The 18,808-nt window shown below is 44.8% G+C and overlaps 1 protein-coding gene and 1 long non-coding RNA gene across 4 annotated transcripts in view; one reads left to right on the top strand and one right to left on the bottom strand.

The window, feature by feature from the left end:
- The window catches only part of LOC309614378, a 477,476-nt gene that overhangs the window by 237,908 nt on the left and 220,760 nt on the right, over positions 1 to 18,808 (top strand). The window lies entirely within an intron of this gene.
- Positions 1 to 18,808, bottom strand: part of PRKCB (protein kinase C beta) — a 311,912-nt gene that overhangs the window by 143,585 nt on the left and 149,519 nt on the right. For all 3 annotated transcript variants that reach the window (XM_082362498.1, XM_082362499.1, XM_082362500.1), the window contains exon 4: positions 2,515 to 2,626. In XM_082362498.1, coding sequence (XP_082218624.1) covers positions 2,515 to 2,626 — 112 coding nt within the window. The remainder of the gene's footprint in view (positions 1 to 2,514; positions 2,627 to 18,808) is intronic.

Here is an 18,808-nt window from a genome sequence, read left to right as displayed (position 1 = left end):
CCGAAAGGCTGAGGCACCTGGCGCAGCCCCGACGGCTCTGAAGCCAGAAGCACCAAGCTCAGCGGCACGGGCAGCAGGTAACGCAGCGAGAGAAGCTGCGGGTGTGGCGGGACCTGACCCGCCAGGCAGCGCAGTGTCCCCACCCAGGAGCAGCCACGCAGGGTGCATGCCCCAAATTGCCGAGATTGCCCCATTTTTCAAGATTAAGCAGGAATCCTGACTTGTGTGTGACATCTCCCGATTTTTAAATATTGACGGCCCATAGGTTGGTTTCCGTGGAAAGAGTCTGAGAATGGGAGTTGTGAGCGAGCAGGTTTACGGCAAGGGTTCCTGGGCGGGAGGAGCTCGCCCACGAGGAGGCCCGAGGCTGACAGTAAGGGGAGCTCTGGACCTCCAGTGACCCTTCAGAGTTGTCCCAAACAGATGCAAGAGGACCAGGCCTCTGCACCCGGGCACCTGCCATGAACCACCCCCTGGGAGGGGCATCATCTTGGGACCTGAGCAGAGCCCGCACAGTATCCACTGAAACTAACTGCAAGAAAAAGAATCAGACGCAGGGTAAGACGAATGGAATAGGTCTGAATGGGACCTTCATGTCTCCTGTGTGATACGATAAATACAGGCTCCCTTCCCACACTCCTGCAGTACAACTGTGCTTCTTTCAGTGGGTGGTTGGTTTCCCCTAAGTCCCACGGCTGCTCCAGGAAGGTGTGCCTGGAGTCCAGTGTTCTCTAGGGGACCCTCGTTCCAGTTTGAGAAGCCAGGAGGAGAGGCTAGATCACCCCACGGGGCCTGCATTTCAGGAGGTTCCCCGGGGAACTGGGGGCACGGCGTCCCCAGGGGCAGGGGGTGCTGAGGACACCCCTTCTCAGCCCGCCCAAGCTCCAGGAGGCAGCAGGCAGATTACAAAACTGGAAATGAATTGTGGGGAGAAAAGGATGGTGGGGAGGAAGGGAGAGCCCCCTGGAACCTGAATGCCCACGTTCGGGGCTCTGCGTCAGCCCAAGCTGCCTCCCACCCACCCCTCTCTGTCCTTGAGGCCCACCTGGGGCCCCACGTGCGCTAAGAGGAATCAGTGTCCCACAAGAAGAAGGCACCTGCACCACTCTCTCCCTGCCTCTGTTATGTGTCTACCTGGGAGCCCCCATTCACCACGCATGTCTCTGTGGCTCTTGCCCTGTTTCTGTTTCTGTCTCTCGGTACCCATATCGGTGTACGTCTCTTTCCTGGTCTATGCTCCTCTGCTTCAGCATGTGTCTCTCGCTGCCTCGTCTGCATCTATGAATAAGTCTGTTTCATGCTCTGTGCCTGTGTCACGTCTCTTTGTCTCCATCTCTTTCTGTGTCTCTCCATGTGTGTGTTTCTGCCTGTCTCTGCTCTCTCTCCATCTCGGTATCTCTGCGGGAGCCTGACTGAGTGCATCTCTCTCTGTGTCACTTCCAATCATTGTGTCTGTTGGTCCGTCTGTCTGTCCCTCCTGCTTGAGTCTCTCTCTAGCTGGGCCCCTCCGTAGCCTCACCCATCGCTCCCTACACCTGGGCACACGTGTCATCTGCCCCCTGAATCCGCCCCTGTCTGTGCTTGTGTGTTTCTGTCTCTTGCTCCCTTCCTCCCCATCCACACCCATACTCCTCTCTGTCACTCTCTGCCCCTGAGAGTTTCTCTCTCTGTCCTCTGGGCCTCAGGACCCCTGTGACAGGGACAGTCTGGCCTCATGACTGCTCAGCCTGCTGGGGTCAACAGGCCTCTGGGAGCCACCAGCACTGAGCCCCACATCTCCACCCCGTCCCCTTTGCAGCTGCAGCTCTCAAAGCCTGCTGGCTCCCCCACCCCTTGGGCCATTCAGTCCTTCACTTAGTAAAGAGAAGTCCTGCCCCCTCCTGCCTCTTCCCACCCCAGCCTGGTCAGAGAATCACATGCCCGCCCCACTTCTAGCATAAAATGTAGGTGCTGAAGGGAGGCAGATTTCCTCTCTGCAGAGAAAGGCATCAGCCCCGCATATCGGCGCTGGCAACAGCTGTGTGCGTGGCTGCAGGAATGGCCCCGATTTGTCCACGCCTCCCTGTGTCCACACCTGTGGACTGTCCCCTCCCACACGGACTGTGAACCTTGCCATGTGACTTGCTTTGATCAGTGGGACTTGCCCTCTTAAAGCACTTGGGACCTCCGTGTGAGCAAGCCCAGGCTAGCCTGCTCAGGACGAAAGACACGTGGTCCCCCAACCCCCGTCAACCCCATCACCCAGGTGACAGCCAGCCATCCTTGCGGACAGGTGGGTGAGGCCCTCCAGGCCCAGACAGCCCCTCACCAACCTGCTAACCCACCACATAGGCATGAGTAAGCCCAGCCCAGGCCCAAAGGACAGCCTTGCAGAATCATGGGCTACATAAATGGTTATTGTTACTCAGCAACAAACAAGTGGTACCCAGCCCACCCAGGACTTGGGAGAATGTGCTGTAGACCATGATGAAACAGCCCAGTCAGCAGAGGCTGCCAGAGAGCAAATGTACTTACTGTCACATTTCATCCCCTGGTGGATGAGTCCATACAGCAGTGACCCACAGTGGTCACAAAACGTGGGGCTGGAGTATGTGTGGATCTTGAACTTGTGTTTGCTTCGGGGGTCCTAAGGTCAAAAGAAACAAACAAAAGAGGCTGGCATCAGTGTGGCATGCCACGGTTTCACACCACACTGAGCATCACTGGAGAACTCCTAGAGAAGTGAACTTGGCCCCCAGCATTCATCATACTTGTTGGGACCATCACTGGAGCTCTGTGCCCAAACATGGTGCTTGATAAGTAATCATTGAATGAATGAATGACTAAGACAGCTGATGGCTCCCATCCTGCCCCAGCACACTCACTGTGCCTGCAAGTCCTCCATCTGGGAACCCAACCTACTGACTCTTGTCTGCAGCAAGGACTCCACGGACGGCAAACAAAACACCAGACAGATCAGGTAAACAGGTCCCCTTGCTCCTACCTCTCTCTCCTTTATCAGCCAAGCAACTTCTGGGTGATCTAAAACCCAAGTCTGGGCATGAAACCTCCCCAGTAGGACCTCATCATCTACGGGACAGAGTTCAAAGTCCAATGAATAGTCTACAGGTTGTGGCAGAGACTACTAGTTTTCCACCAATACCCATTCTTCCTTTCAATAACAGAACCCTTGAGTCTTAGCAGAGACCTTGGCTGCCCAACTATAGACCACATTTCCCAGTCTCCCTTGCAGCTTGGTGTGTCCATGTGATTGAGTTCTGGCCAACGGGATGTACGTGTTTCAGTCATTCCTTTAAAAGGAAGGTGTACGCCTCCAGGGCCCCTTTTTCCCTTCCCACTGGCTGGAAGATGGTGAGAAGTGGAAGTGACCACCTTGGACCCAAACTTGGACCAACCAGCCCTGGACTTTGTCCTTTTGGACAGACATCTGAGAGAAAACCTACCTTCTGTCTTGTTCAAGTCACTATATTTGGGGGCTATTTGTTACAGCAGCTTACACCATTCCTTAACTAACTAACATGTCCTTCCTAACCTGGCAATGTAGTGCAGTAGTTAAAGGTCCAGACTTTGGAGCATAAACTGCCTGGGCTCTTCTTTGATGCATAATTTGGGGCAAGTTATTTAATTTCTTTGTGCTTCATTTTCCTTGTCTGTATGATGGAGAGAATGATATAAGCTATATGACCATTGGGAAAAACAAATGAATTAACCTATGTAGAGATCTTAGAACAGCCTGACACACAGTAAGCAGTATAAGCTTTTGCATTATTACTAGATCCCCCATGTGATCCCAACTATGCCCCCAAACACACACTATGTTTCCAGTACACAGGACTTGCTCATACTCCCAAATATGCCATGCCCTTCATGACTCTCTGGCTCTGCATGACGTCTTTCTCCTTCAAGAGCTACTCTAACCAAAAAATTCCTTCTTCTCTTTCCCATCCCAGCCTGAAAGTTGCTTTCTCTGTGAAAGAGAAAATTTAAAATCATGGGCCCTAGGTTCCAACCCAGGGCTGATCTGATGTTCTAGCCTTTGCTATATGCTACCCATCTCCTAATTCATTCATTCATTCATTCATTCATCCATTCACATTTATTTATTGATGCAGGTGCCTTTTAAAAACATATTCTAATAGAGACAGAAAATGAACAAGTAAGCAAATAAATTGACAGAATAAGTAGAAATTATTTTATGTGCGATTAAAATGATGAGCATTTCTCCTTAGGAAACTGTTATTTACAAAATTTAAAAATAATCCTTATACCTTCCAGAATGGCTAAAATTTTAGAAAATTGATACTGACAATACCAAGTGGAGAGAACACTATTGGGACTCTCCTACGGTGCTGGGGAGAATGCAAAATGGTAGCACCTCTCTGGAAAACAGTGTGGCAGTTTCTTATAAACATACCCTTATAACATATGACCCAGTAGTCCCACTCCTAGATGTGAAATGAATACATCTATCCACAGAAAAACCTGAAAGTTTATAGCTACTTTACTTATAATAGCCAAAGTCTGGAAACAACCAAAGTATTCAACATTCAACGTGTGAATGGATAAACAAAGTGTGGCATGTCCACACAACGGAATACTTCTCAGCAGTAAGAAGGAATGAATTACTGATACAGGTAACATTCATGAATCTCAAAAGCATTAGGGTAAGATAAAGCTGTCAAACACATGCTGTTTGATTCTGTTTAAATCAAAGGCTACACGCTATATGATTCCATTTAAATGACATTCTAGAAAAGGAAAAACTATGGGGACAGAAAACAGATCAGTGGTTAAGAAGGATTGGGGGTGGAAAGGGGATTGACAACAAAGGGACAGCATGTGGGAACTTCTATGGGGTGACTGGAATGTGCTATATATCAACTGCGGTGAATTTTACTATATGTAAAGAAAGTGAATTTTGCTGCTTGAAAACTCTGTCTCAACAAGCCTGCCTAAAATCCCGTCCATCCCTGAAGGCTTTTGTTGATCTGCATCTTCTTAATGAGTTACAAAGTTTCTTTCATGACATTCCAAGCCTCTGAGGTGAGGGAGATGAAGTGTTGGCCCTTGCACGGCTCTGAACAGCCAAGTTTAAGAGGCTGGGTCAGCTCTGCTCTGGCTGTGGGACCCTGCAGGGCTCCCAGGCTGCAGAAGGACCCCAGGAGCCACTTGTCCTGCTCGAGGATTGAGGTGCTACCCTAGTAACAATTTTTTGGAAATCAAAAAAGGAAACTAAAGGCTCCCAGTTGATGGCTTAACCAGCCATGTTTCCATTCTTAGGCAATGAGACGCAGAAATACATCTGGTTCCTGGAAATAGTCCCAGTGCTCTGTGCTGTAAGACACTTCCCTGGCCTTTGAGAATTCACCTTAAAGTTGAGAAATGAGTGTCTCAAATCTGCCTAAAAAGAAACACCTGTTCACCACTGGTATTGGCCTGAAGGGGGAGCTCAAGGCCTCTCTCACTCCTCTACTCAGCCTCAATGGAGGAGAACCTATCTGGTTGGTCAGAGTCCAAGACACTGATTGGCCCAGCCTCGGTGGGTGGAGCCTGCACAGTCTTTAAAAGCTGCGTCACCATCTTTCTCTTTCCCTCCCTCTCCCAGGAGGCTGCTGGGTGGCGGTGGCCTCACCCTAAGAAGGTTGGGCATGAATGGTCTGCACCAGCTCCACTGCAAGCCCTAGGACAAGTTCTCTCTCTCTCCTCTTGGTTTTGTATTTCCTTCTGGGTTCCCTGATATGTTAACCTATAGGAGCCAAGAATTAGTTTTGAGTATGTTTTAAATGTCCTTAGGCCTACCTAATATAGAAAAAAGGAGTCCCCAAGGGCCTCATGAGCTCTACTTCAAGATTTGAAGCAAAATCCCAACTAACAATAAGGTTGCTCTTTGCTGGCTTTGCACTTTCCTCCATGGATAAATCTTAGTGAGGAATCTCAGGGAGGAGGATTCAAGCATTTCTGACCACATACTATTGAAACGAGCAGGACCCTGCGGGGCTCCTGGGCACGGGAGCCTTTCTGTTCAGCCTCCATGACCTTCCCTGAGTTCCAAAGGGCAGGTTCAAACAGTTGCTAATCAGGGTAGAGAGGGGATGCAGACACAAGGGAAGAGCAGTCAAGAAACAACAGTGCAGGAGGGAGAGTCAAGATGGCAGTGTGGGAAGACGAGGAGTTGGCTTCTCCTCACAACTAGGGTGCCTGCGGGTCGCTGGTGGGGGACTCTGACACCCAAGGAGATGGGAGGAACGCCATAGTGAACCGGCAGGATGTAGGGGGACTGAGGGGGGAGGAGAAGTGGAGGCCAGACAGGATAGGTGCCCCTGAGGCCGGGGAGATTAGGAGAGGCAGGTGGGAGGGACTCTCTGGGAAGAGCAGAAGAGGAGCAGAGGGTGACTGCCCCGCCCACTCGGGCCCGGGGAGCCTGCTGAGCTCCCAGGCCGGGTCCCCTGCCCTCCAAAGCCCCCTCCAGGCCACGTGGGTCCTTGGGGGCATAGGAGGGAGGCCGGGGAGACCAGGAGAGGCAGGCGGGAGGGGCCCTCCGAGACCAGAGGAGCAGGAGAGGAGACGAGGGTGTTTGCCCCGCCCACTCGAGCCCAGGAAGCCTGCAGGGCTCCCAGGTGAGGTCCCCTTCCCTCTGAGACCAGGGGTGGGGGGCATGCCTGGGCCCCTTCTGTTCCTTGAGCCTAAGCCCCACCCCCCACAGCCCCCAGGGCCTTTTCCTGCCCTGCGGGTCCTAAGCATAGGCCCCGCCCACCACCCAAACCTTGCCCTTGCTTAGGTCCCACTCTCCACAGCCAAGGCCTTCCCCCACCCCTTTTATTTTCTTTTCCCTCCTCCTCTTTTTTACTATTGTGGTACTGATATACCTTTCAGTTGTTCATTCATCTATATTTTTATTTTTCTATTCTTTCTAACATATCTGTTAGTTTCCTAGTCTAATTTTATTTTTTACTTTGTTAGTGTTCTTTTTTTCTTTTTTTTCTTTTTTTTTTTGCCACCCCATGCAGCTTGTGGGATCTTGGTTCATGAGCCCACGGTCGGGCTGAAGCTCCTGCGGTGGGAGCTCTGAGTCCAAACCACTGGACTAACAGAGAACCTCAGACCCCAGGGACTATTCATCGGAGTGAGATGTCACAGAGTTCCTCATCTCAGCACCAAGACCCAGCTCTACGCAATAGCCTACAAACTCCAGTGTTGGAAGCCTCAGGCCAAACAACCAGTAAGACAGGAACACAATCCCATTCATTAAAAATAAAAAGAGAGAGAGACAGCAAAAAAATATGTCACAGATGAAGGAGCAAGGTAAAAACCTACAAAACCAAATAAATGAAGAGGAAATAGGCATCTACCTGAAAAAGAATTCAGAGTAATGATAGTAAAGATGATCCAGAATCTCGGAAATAGAATGGAGGCATGGATTGAGAAAATACAAGAAATGCTTAACAAAGATCTAGAAGAACTAAAGAACAGAGATGAACAACACAATAACAGAAATGAAAAATAAAAATACACTAGAAGGAATCAATAACAGAATAACTGAGGCAGAAGAATGAATAAGTGAGCTGGAAGACAAAATGGTGGACTAACTGCTGAGGAGTGGAATAAAGAAAAAAGAATGAAAAGAATTGAAGACAATCTCAGAGACCTCTGGGACAACACTAAATGCAGCAACATTCAAATTATAGGGGTCCCAGAAGAAGAAGAGAAAAAGAAAGGTTCTGAGAAAATATTTGAAGAGATTATAGTTGAAAACTTCCCTAACATGGAAAAGGAAATAGTCACCCAAGTCCAGGAAGCACAGAGAGTCCCATACAGGATAAACCTTAGGAAAAACACACCAAGACACATATTAAACTAACCAAAATTAAATTCAAAGAAAAAATACTAAAAGCATCAAGGGAAAAACAAAAAATAACATACAAAGGAATCCCCATAAGGTTATCAGCTGATTTTTCAGCAGAAACTCTGCAGGCCAGAAGGGAGTGGCAGGATATACTTAAAGTCATGAAAGAGAAAAACCTACAACCAAGATTACTCTACTGAGCAAGGATCTCATTCAGATTTGATGGAGAAGTCAAAAGTTTTTCAGACAAGCAAAAGCTAAGAGAATTCAGCACCACCAAACCAGCTTTACAACAAATGCTAAAGAAACTTCTCTAAGCAGGAAACACATGAGAAGAAAAAGACCCACAAAAACAAACTCAAAACAACTAAGAAAATGGTAATAGGAACATACATATCGATAATAACCTTGAATGTAAATGGATTAAATGCCCCAACCAAAAGACACAGACTGGCTGAATGGATACAAAAACAAGACCCATATATATGCTGTCTACAGGAGACCCACTTCAGACCTAGGGACACATACAAACTGAAAGTGAGGGGACGGAAAAAGATAGTCCATGCAAATGGAAATCAAAAGAAAGCTGAAGTAGCAATACTCGCATCAGATAAAATAGACTTTAAAATAAAGACTGTTACAAGAGATGAGGGACACTACATAATGATCAAAGGATCAATCCAAGAAGAATATAACAATTATAAATGTTTATGCACTCAACATAGGAGCACCTCAATACATAAGGCAAATGATAATAACCATGAAAGGAGAAATCAACAGTAACACAATAATAGTAGGGGACTTTAACACCCCACTTACACCAATGGACAGATCGTCCAAACAGAAAATAAATAACGAAACACAACCTTTAAATGACACGATAGACCAGATAGATCTAATTCATATTTATAGAACATTCCACCCAAAAGTGGCAGAATACACTTTCTCCTCAAGTGCACACAGAACAGTCTCCAGGATAGATCACATCTTGGGTCACAAATCAAGCCTCTGAAAATTTAAGAAAATTGAAATCTTATCAAGCATCTTTTCTGACCACAGCGTTATGAGATTGGAAATCAATTACAGCAAAAAAACTGTAAAAAACACAAATACATGGACGCCAAACAGTGCACTACTAAATAAGCAAGAGATCACTGAAGAAATCAAAGAAGAAATAAAGAAATACATAGAAAAAAATGACAATCAAAATATGACAAACCAAAACCTATGGGACGCGGCGAAAACAGTTCTAAGAGGCAAGTTTATAGCAATTCAATCTTACCTCAAGAAACAAGAAAACTCTCAAATAAACAATCTAACCCTACACTTAAAATAACTAGAGAAAGAAGAACAAAGAAAACCCAAAGTCAGTAGAAGGAAAGAAATCATAAAGATCAGAGCAGATATAAATGAAATAGAAACAAAGAAAACAATAGCAAAGATCAATAAAACTAAAAGCTGGTTCTTTGAGAAGATAAACCAAATTGATAAACCCTTAGCCAGACTCATCAAGAAAAAAAAGAGGATGCAAATCAATAAAATTAGAAATGAAAAAGGAGAAATCACAACTGACACTGCAGAAATACAAAGGATTATAAAAGACTACTACAAACAACTATATGCCAATAAAATGCACAACCACGAAGAAATGGACAAATTCTTGGAAAGGTACAATTTTCCAAGACTGAACCAGGAAGAATTAGAAAATATAAACAGACCTATCAAAAGTAATGAAATTGAAACCGTAATTAAAAATCTTCCAACAAACAAAAGTCAAGGACCAGATGGCTTCACAGGTGAATTCTACCAAACATTTAGAGAAGAGCTAACATCCATCCTTCTCAACTCTTCCAAAAAATTGCAGAGGGAGAAACACTCCCAAATTCATTCTACGAAGCCACCATCAACCTGAGACCAAAACCAGACAAAGACACTACAAAAAAAGAAAATTACAGACCAATATCACTGATGAGCATAGATGCAAAAATCCTGAACAAAATACTAGCAAACAGAATCCAACAGCACATTAAAAGGATCAGACACCATGATCAAGTGGGATTTATCCCAGAGATGCAAGGATTCTTCAATATATGCAAAGCAATCAATGTGATACACCATGTTAACAAATTAAGGAATAAAAACCATATGATCATCTCAATAGATGCAGAAAAAGCTTTTGACAAAATTCAACACCCATTTATGAAAAAAACTCTCCAGAAAGTGGGCATAGAGGGAACCTACCTCAACATAATAAAGGTCATATATAACAAACCCACAGCAAACATCATTCTCAATGGTGAAAAACTGAAAGCATTTCATCTAAGATCAGGAACAAGACAAGGATGTCCACTCTCGCCACTATTACTCAACATAGTTTTGGAAGTCCTAGCCATGGCAATCAGAGAAGAAGAAGAAATAAAAGGAATACAAATTGGAAAAGAAGAAGTAAAACTGTCACTGTTTCCAGATGACATGATACTATACATAGAGAATCCTAAAGATGCCACCAGAAAACTACTAGAGCTTATCAATGAATTTGGTGAAGTTGCAGGATACAAAATTAATGCACAGAAATCTCTTGCATTCCTATACACTAATGATGAAAAATCTGAAAGAGAAATTAAGGAAACACTCCCATTTACCATTGCAACAAAAAGAATAAAATACCTAGGAATAAACCTACCTAGGGAGACAAAAGACCTGTATGCAGAAAACTATAAGACGCTGATGAAAGAAATTAAAGATGATACCAACAGATGAAGAGATATACCATGTTCTTGGATTGGAAGAATCAATATTGTGAAAATGACTACACTACCCAAAACAATCTACAGATTCAATGCAATCCCTATCAAATTACCAATGGCATTTTTTACGGAACTAGAACAAAAAATCTTAAAGTTTGTATGGAGACACAAAAGACCCCGAATAGCCAAAGCAGTCTTGAGGGAAAAAAATGGAGCTGGAGGAATCAGACTCTCTGACTTCAGACTATACTACAAAGCTATAGTAATCAAGACAATATGGTACTGGCACAAAAACAGAAACATAGATCAATGGAACAAGATAGAAAGCCCAGAGATAAACCCACGCACCTATGGTCAACTAATCTATGACAAAGGAGGCAAGGATATGCAATGGAGAAAAAACAGTCTCTTCAATAAGTGGTGCTGGAAAAACTGGACAGCTACATGTAAAAGAATGAAATTAGAACACTCCCTAACACCATACACAAAAATAAACTCAAAATGGATTAGAGACCTAAATGTAAGACCGGACACTGTAAAACTCTTTGAGGAAGACATAGGAAGAACACTCTTTGACATAAATCACAGCAAGATCTTTTTTGATCCACCTCCTAGAGTAATGGAAATAAAAACAAAAATAAACAAATGGGACCTAATGAAACTTCAAAGCTTTTGCACAGCAAAGGAAACCATAAACAAGACGAAAAGACAACCCTCAGAATGGGAGAAAATATTTGCAAACGAATCAACGGACAAAGGATTAATCTCCAAAATATATAAACAGCTCATGCAGCTCAATATTAAAGAAACAAACAACCCAATCCAAAAATGGGCAGAAGACCTAAATAGACATTTCTCCAAAGAAGACATACAGATGGCCAAGAAGCACATGAAAAGCTGCTCAATATCACTAATTATTAGAGACATGCAAATTAAAACTACAATGAGGTATCACCTCACAGCAGTTAGAATGGGCATCATCAGAAAATCTACAAACAACAAATGCTGGAGAGGGTGTGGAGAAAAGGGAACACTCTTGCACTGTTGGTGGGAATGTAAATTGATACAGCCACTATGGAGAACAGTATGGAGGTTCCTTAAAAAACTAAAAATAGAATTACCATATGACCCAGCAATCCCACTACTGGGCATATACCCAGAGAAAACTATAATTCAAAAAGACACATGCACCCCAATGTTCATTGCAGCACTATTTACAATAGCCAGGTCATGGAAGCAACCTAAATGCCCATCAACAGACGAATGGATAAAGAAGTTGTGGTACATATATACGATGGAATATTACTCAGCCATAAAAAGGAATGAAACTGGGTCATTTGTTGAGACGTGGATGGATCTAGAGACTGTCATACAGAGTGAAGTAAGTCATAAAGAGAAAAACAAATATATATTAACGCATGTATGTGGAACCTAGAAAAATGGTACAGATGAACCGGTTTGCAGGGCAGAAGTTGAGACACAGATGTAGAGAACAAATGTATGGACACCAAGGGGGGAAAGCCGCGGGGGGGTGGGGATGGTGGTGTGATGAATTGGGCGATTGGGATTGACATGTATACACTGATGTGTATAAAATTGATGACTAATAAGAACCTGCTGTATAAAAAAATAAATAAAATAAAATTTAAAAATTAAAAAAAAAAAAGAAATGGGTTAGAAACTGTCACATCCCTACCCCAGCATCACCACTTGATTTCCAGTGTCCCTGGTCATCTCTCCCACCCTTAGGAACCAGGTTCCCACAGGGTCCTGGCATGATTCTTCTACCCACTGTTTCATGGGGTTGAGCTCCATCATGCTTTGTACTAGGCAAATTTGGATTCCAAGTTTTCTTCCACTTCTGATTCTGATCCAAGAGATTGCCAAATAACAACAACAAAATGATAATCAACTACTGTGACTCTTACTGCCACCATGAATTCAGCAGACTCTCTGCCAAGCACTGTGCTAAGCGTTCCATATAACACCATTAAAGCTTCATAATGGCCAATGAGAGAGGAGTTATTACCCTGGTATTCCAGATGACTAAACAGAGGCTTAGAGAAGTAACTTGTCCAAGGTCACAAAGTAAGGAAGTGGGAGAGACAGGAGTGGAATCAAGTTTGTCAGGCTCCAAAGATGCAGGCAACAGAGTGGGGATGCCCGAGTGTCACCTGGCTGCCTCCTGCTCCTCAGCCTTCCCAGAGGGTCTCCCACCCAACAGGGGGTTACAGATAGTGACACCCTTCATCCCACACAAATGCAGCACCAGCCAGAGTCAGGTCACTCGGAGCTCCCCACCCCCACCCCCAAACCAGAGTCTTCACTGTGAACAGATACTCCCCAGGACCAAAGGACAGGCCGAACCCAGCTCAGCATCTTCAGTTTATCACCTGACTCCAGGCACATGCAGGTAAGGAGGAAGGAAGCAGAGATGAGAAACCAAAAAAAAAAAAAAAACTTTAAACCTCTAAATCAAAACCTAAAATAGCCTTTCTCCATCTGAATGGGCTGTGTGGCTTTATGCACAGGTGGGCTGAAATCCGGCTGAGCTGAGGCAAAGCTGCAGGAATACAGAAGCTGTGTTGAAACACAAAGGTCATGAAAGCCCACACCAACAGCATCAGTCAGAGTAGGAAGTCAGAGCAACCTGTAAATTCAGACTGTGTCATCCCTGGACCTTTACAGGCTACAAAAGCCTGGAAGGTATGCTTCCTGGCAGGTCGACAGCAAGGCGAACCTGGAGATCTCGTTGGAAAATACTGTCAGAACAGAAGGAAGTTTACAAACACGGGCTCTGGAGTTAACTGTGTGGCCTCGGGCAAGTGACTTAAGCACTCTGAGTCTCTGGTTCCTTGTCCATGAAATGGAGGTGAAAATAGTACCCACCTCATAGATTGGTTGTGATGATTAAAGCTCCCAGCACAGTGCCCTGTACATAGGAAGTACAGGCTCCTGATCTTATTACTCCAAAGAGAAAATATAATCATGGTAAAACTTCCCAAACTTCTGTCTTGAGTTGTCATATTTTTGCACGTCTACATACTACCTATAATATTATTTATTACTTGGCGCTTTTCTTTAACTCGGCTTGCCACTTTTACTTAAACCTATTTTAAAATAAAACTCTCTAAGAGTGTGAACTTGTGGGACTGATGTACAAATTATGTTTTTTCTAATACACCTTAAAAATGAAATAGACAACTCTTAAAATAAAATTTTAAGATGTTCATCCCAACGGTCTCCATTAACAAGCTGTGGAAACACAGATACACATATGCCTGATAGGTCGGCCGACTGGTATTACCCTTGGGGGCAACTGGGAACCTCTATCAAAATTCCAAATGCTTCTCCCCTTCTGACCCAGTCGTTCCACTTCTGTGAACTGATCCTGGAGATAAGCCCACATACATAGGAAATTATATACGTACACGGTTGTTCACTGCAGCATCACTTATAATAGCAAAAGACTTTAAATGAGCCAAGTGTCATAGGTAGGGACATGCTTAAATAAATCATAGTGCAGTTACACAATGGTCTACTATTCAGGTATAAAAATGAAGAGTTCTCTGCACTAATATGGAAAAATCTTACGGGTTTATTTTTAAGTGAAATCGAAAAAGGAAAAAAGCCAAACCCAAGGTGCAGAAGAGTGTGTGTCTCATACTACCTTTTGGGTGAGAAACTAAGGCGGGATAAGAAAGCATACTCTAAATTACTCACACCTGCATAAACAAATGCTAGAAGGAGAGGCTGCAAGAGAAGCTAAAAAAAGTGTTTCTCTAGGAAGGCAGGAGGGAACAAAGTGCAAGGGAGTACGACTTCTCCATATATACCTCTGTAAAGTTTTGATGAGAGTAGAATATTTTCGTGTTTATCTGGGTACCACGAAACTCCCACAGCACGTACCAGCACACTGGGTAACCCGACAGTACCACCACGCCCCAGACTGCAAACAGAACGCCAAGAATTCCCGAGAGACAGAGAGGCAGGGAAACCTTAATCGGGATGATGTGGACTGAGATTCTGTGAACACGAAATGTGTAGAATGTTAGAAGCTGTAATTACACAGTTGAAAGGGGGACACTATAATTTGGTGAAGATCTTTCATTATGTTCCCGGAGAAGAGAGTGAATGGTACTGATAACGCTGTGCAGATGTTCGTGTGCCTGAGGAATGGTTTGATACACCACGCCTGCTACTACCCCCGCCCCTTGGGCAAATAAGTAATTGTTCCATTAAAGGCAAGCTTCTGTTGTGTCAACTTTGGTAGAATTTTAAATATGATTTCCTGGGTTACAATCTGCACTGGAGTCAATGTCTATATTAGGGGTTAATTAACCGCCACGTTCAAACTTAAGGCCCAGCTCTCACAGTTATTACAATAGCTTTTGGACTCTGAGGCGAATTACTTAACCCTTTTAAGTCTAGTTTCTTCATCTAAAAATGGGATAATAATAATATCTAATTCCTAACTTGATGGGAGGGTTCAATGCACTACTGCATGAAAACTGCCTAATAGTCACTGGTAGAAGTAAATATTTTTAAATGTTCACTGTTATTGTTAATTTTCTGTCCATATTCTTTGTCCATGTTTAAATTCAAGTTGGTTTCTTCCTAAATTATTTGTAACAGGTTCCCTACACAATTTTAAAAAGAATATTAACCACTTATCTATGATCTATACAGTAAATATTTTCCCAGTTTTTCATTTGCCTTTTAATTTTGTTGATGTTCTTTCTTTCAACATCTAACACTGAAAGTGTATTTGTTTGTGTGTGTTTAAATAAAGTGCAATTTCTCCCTTTTCCTTCATGGTCTCTGTCTCTGCTGCTATATTTAGAAAGTCCTTCCCAGTATTTTCTTCATTCTCTTACAGTTTCACTTTCTACATTGAAATCATTATTTCCCTTGGAATTCATTTTAGCAGGAGCTTCTTGAAGAAAGGCCTTTATTTTTTCTTACTGTTTAGCAAGTTGTAGCAACAAATGTATGGAATGCATCTTCTTGTGCTGATTTAAAATGCCTCTTTTATCATACACTAATTTCTCTTGTATCCTTTGTTCATTTTAAAGTTTCCTCTTATGCTCCACTGATCTGTCTCTTAACTAAGAGATGTGCCTCAGTACCATACTATTTTAATATATCATAGGTTTATAATATCTTAGTACCTAAAAACATGCATTGTATACCCACCCACCCCTACCCCAGCATTACCATCCACTTTCAAAATTTTCTTGGTTGTTCCCACCCACATATTCTTCCAGATTGTATTGGAAATGCCAGTCTTTGTCAACCCTGCTTATTGTCCCTTCTACAAAAATTCCCACCTACAGCACCAGCTCAGTGGGCAGTAAAGCATCTGACCTCAGGCTTCCAGCCAGTGCTGAATGGACCAAGGTCTGGTCAGTGACGTGCAATTTATGAAGGAAGAACTAGGCCAATCAGAATTTAGAACAAGCAACAGTGCAGTGGCTGGGAGCTGAAGCTCAGTAAAAGGGGTGGGGTGGGGGGATGGAGAGAGAAAGAGAAGGGGGGGAAGGAAGTCACATGTAATTTGAGCCTTCCTTTATGTGCTTCCAGAAAAGTGCTGTGTTTTCTCCCCCCTAAACTCTTCTTGGTTGTCACTAATGTTAAGCTAGTCTTCTCCTTTCCAGGATTTATATGTTATTTAGACGAGTGATTTCAATTCATTAGCTAAGTCAGCGGTTTTTAACCTGGTTATGCCATCCTCCGGGGCATACATGCAAATCTCTTGCAGAGAGGTATTTCCAGGCCTCGGGGTGGGACTCACAGCCATGGAGCCACGATTTTACGGGGGTATTGTATCCCTCAGATTTACACAGAACATTGGCGAAGAGCTCAGAAGTGGCAACACTGGGCCAGCTCTCCTGAGGGCAGCCCTGGGCTGGAGCCCAGTCCTGGCCACACCCTTTGGATGGGGCTCAATGGTCCCCACCCAGCCCACTTGCAACTGGCAGGTCCCTGCAGGCATCTGAGTTTGTAACTCCTGCCAGATCCCAACTCCAACTAGTATAACCCACCGACTAGTACAACGGAGGGAGACCATAGGAAACAGCAACTGTGTGCATTCATGGAGCCTCAGGGAGAAGTGTAGACCCAGCCTCAGGTAAAAGTGGGAGCCCTCATTCTCCCAGCAAACAGGAGCTGTCTTCCTTCTTCTGGAAGGCTGTGTGTGTGGACAAACTAGCCCCAACTCTAAGTGGCTTCAAGGCATCAGGCATTGGACATGCAGATTCAGCTCCAGTTTGGTGTCTGAGTTGGCAGGGGACGAGAAGCCACACCCTTTCCAGCAGGTGAGGCCTAGACCTGGTCGGGTGACCCTCCGCCTGGTACAGGGTGCAGTTCACCATGAAGAGGAGGTTTAGTGGGGTATTTAAAAGGTGAGGCTCCAGGGATGTCCCTGGGAGTCCAGTGGTTAAGACTCCAGGCTTCCACTGCAGGGGGCATGGGTTCGATCCCTGGTCAGGGAACTGAGATCCTGCACGCTGTGCGGCGCAGCCAAAAAAATAAAAAATAAAATAAGACAAGAGGTGAGGCTCTGTGTCAGGTTGCCTGGATTAAAGCCAGCTCCACCACTTACTAGCTGTGTCCCTTGGCCATACCCTACACACTTCAGTTTCCTCATCCGTTCATCAGGGACAATAATGATAGTTGTTTCCTGGGATTGTTATGGGGAGTGAATTACTTAAAACTTGAACAGCTGCCTGACACAAAAATCTCATAGGATTATGAGATTTTAATGAGTTAATATTTGTAAAGAGCTCAGCACGGTGCCTGGCACTTAGTAAACACTGTGCGTGTGGAATAACAATAAATAAATAAATAAATGTTTCTGCTTTCTAGATTTGTGAGGGTTCATGAAATCATGATTATATTGTGCTTAGCACAGGGACTGGCAGGTAGTACGCACCTGATGGATGTTAGCTCAAAATAAAAACTACATCTATGACCTTGGCCAAGTCACTTCCATGCTCCGGTCTCAGTTCTCCCTTCAGAAAACAAGGGGGTTAAGCTGGGTACTCCCCAGGGGCCTTTCAAGCGCTGACACCCTCTGCCATCCAGGCTGTTCACACAGCTCTGGCCCGCCTCTTCCTGTGAATTCACTGCTCAGTGTACAGCAGCCTCTCAGGGAACAGACACACTGCCACGGATCACACCGTTGCTTTATAAGTAAACCCTCCATCAGCCACAAAACACACATACCCATCCTCTCCCCTCGCTGCCCCTCCTCCCCCCACAGCGCCATCAGCCCACAGAAGGAGGGGCACCCCCTCCCGCCCAGTGAGTGCAGGTCGCCCGAATGCAGGACCAGGACACGGGGCTATTCAGCTCGCAAAGATGCTGTCAGCTTGATTCCTGGGCTCAGGGCACCGCGCTCGGCTTCCTGACTGCGCCCTCTGCCACAGAAGCCCTCGGCACTCCCAAGCCTGCATTTCAGAAGAGCAGAAAGAGACCTTATGCAGAAGGACACGCAGAACACTGCTGAAGCGAACGCCTGTCAGGCCACCATCGGCACCTGGGACACCACAAGCCCACGGAGGTTCTGATCCTAATGGTCCTAACTCTGGGCTCTAGAAACAAGGGTCCTAAACCATTAGGTCCATAGAGACAAGGAACCTAACTGAGGAAGACGAGCCCTGTGCATGCCGACCTGTCACCCTGTCACCAAGTACATCACTGGGACACCACTCAGCTCAGCAGTCACTTGCCATGCACTGTCCTAGGTGGGGAGAGCGCCAACAGCAGACACTGTCCCCACCTTCAGGGGTTTCTAGATTCCAATGGGGGATGATAATTATTACTATTACTATTATTATTATTATAGTACAGTTAAGTCCCCAACATATGAACAAGTTCCATTCCGAGAGCGCGTTCATTAAGTGCAATTTGTTCGTAAGTCCAACAAAGGTAGCCTAGGTACCCAACTAACACAATCGGCTGTATAGTACTGTACTGTAATAGGTTTATAATACTTGTCACACAAATAATACATAAAAAATAAACAAAAAATAAAGAAAACATTTTAAATCTTACCATACAGTACCTTGAAAAGTACAGTAGTACAGTACAACAGCTGGCATACAGGGCCTGGCATCGAGTGAACAGGCAAGAAGAGTTACTGACTGGAGGAGGGAGAGGAGGTGGGAGATGGTAGAGTTGAAGGATCCTCAGCAATAGGAGATGGAGGGCAAGC

The sequence above is a fragment of the Balaenoptera borealis genome, assembly GCF_965194805.1.
Source record: "Balaenoptera borealis genome assembly, chromosome: 16".
NCBI classification, from domain to species: Eukaryota; Metazoa; Chordata; class Mammalia; order Artiodactyla; family Balaenopteridae; genus Balaenoptera; species Balaenoptera borealis.
This window is presented reverse-complemented; position numbering and strand designations above follow the sequence as displayed.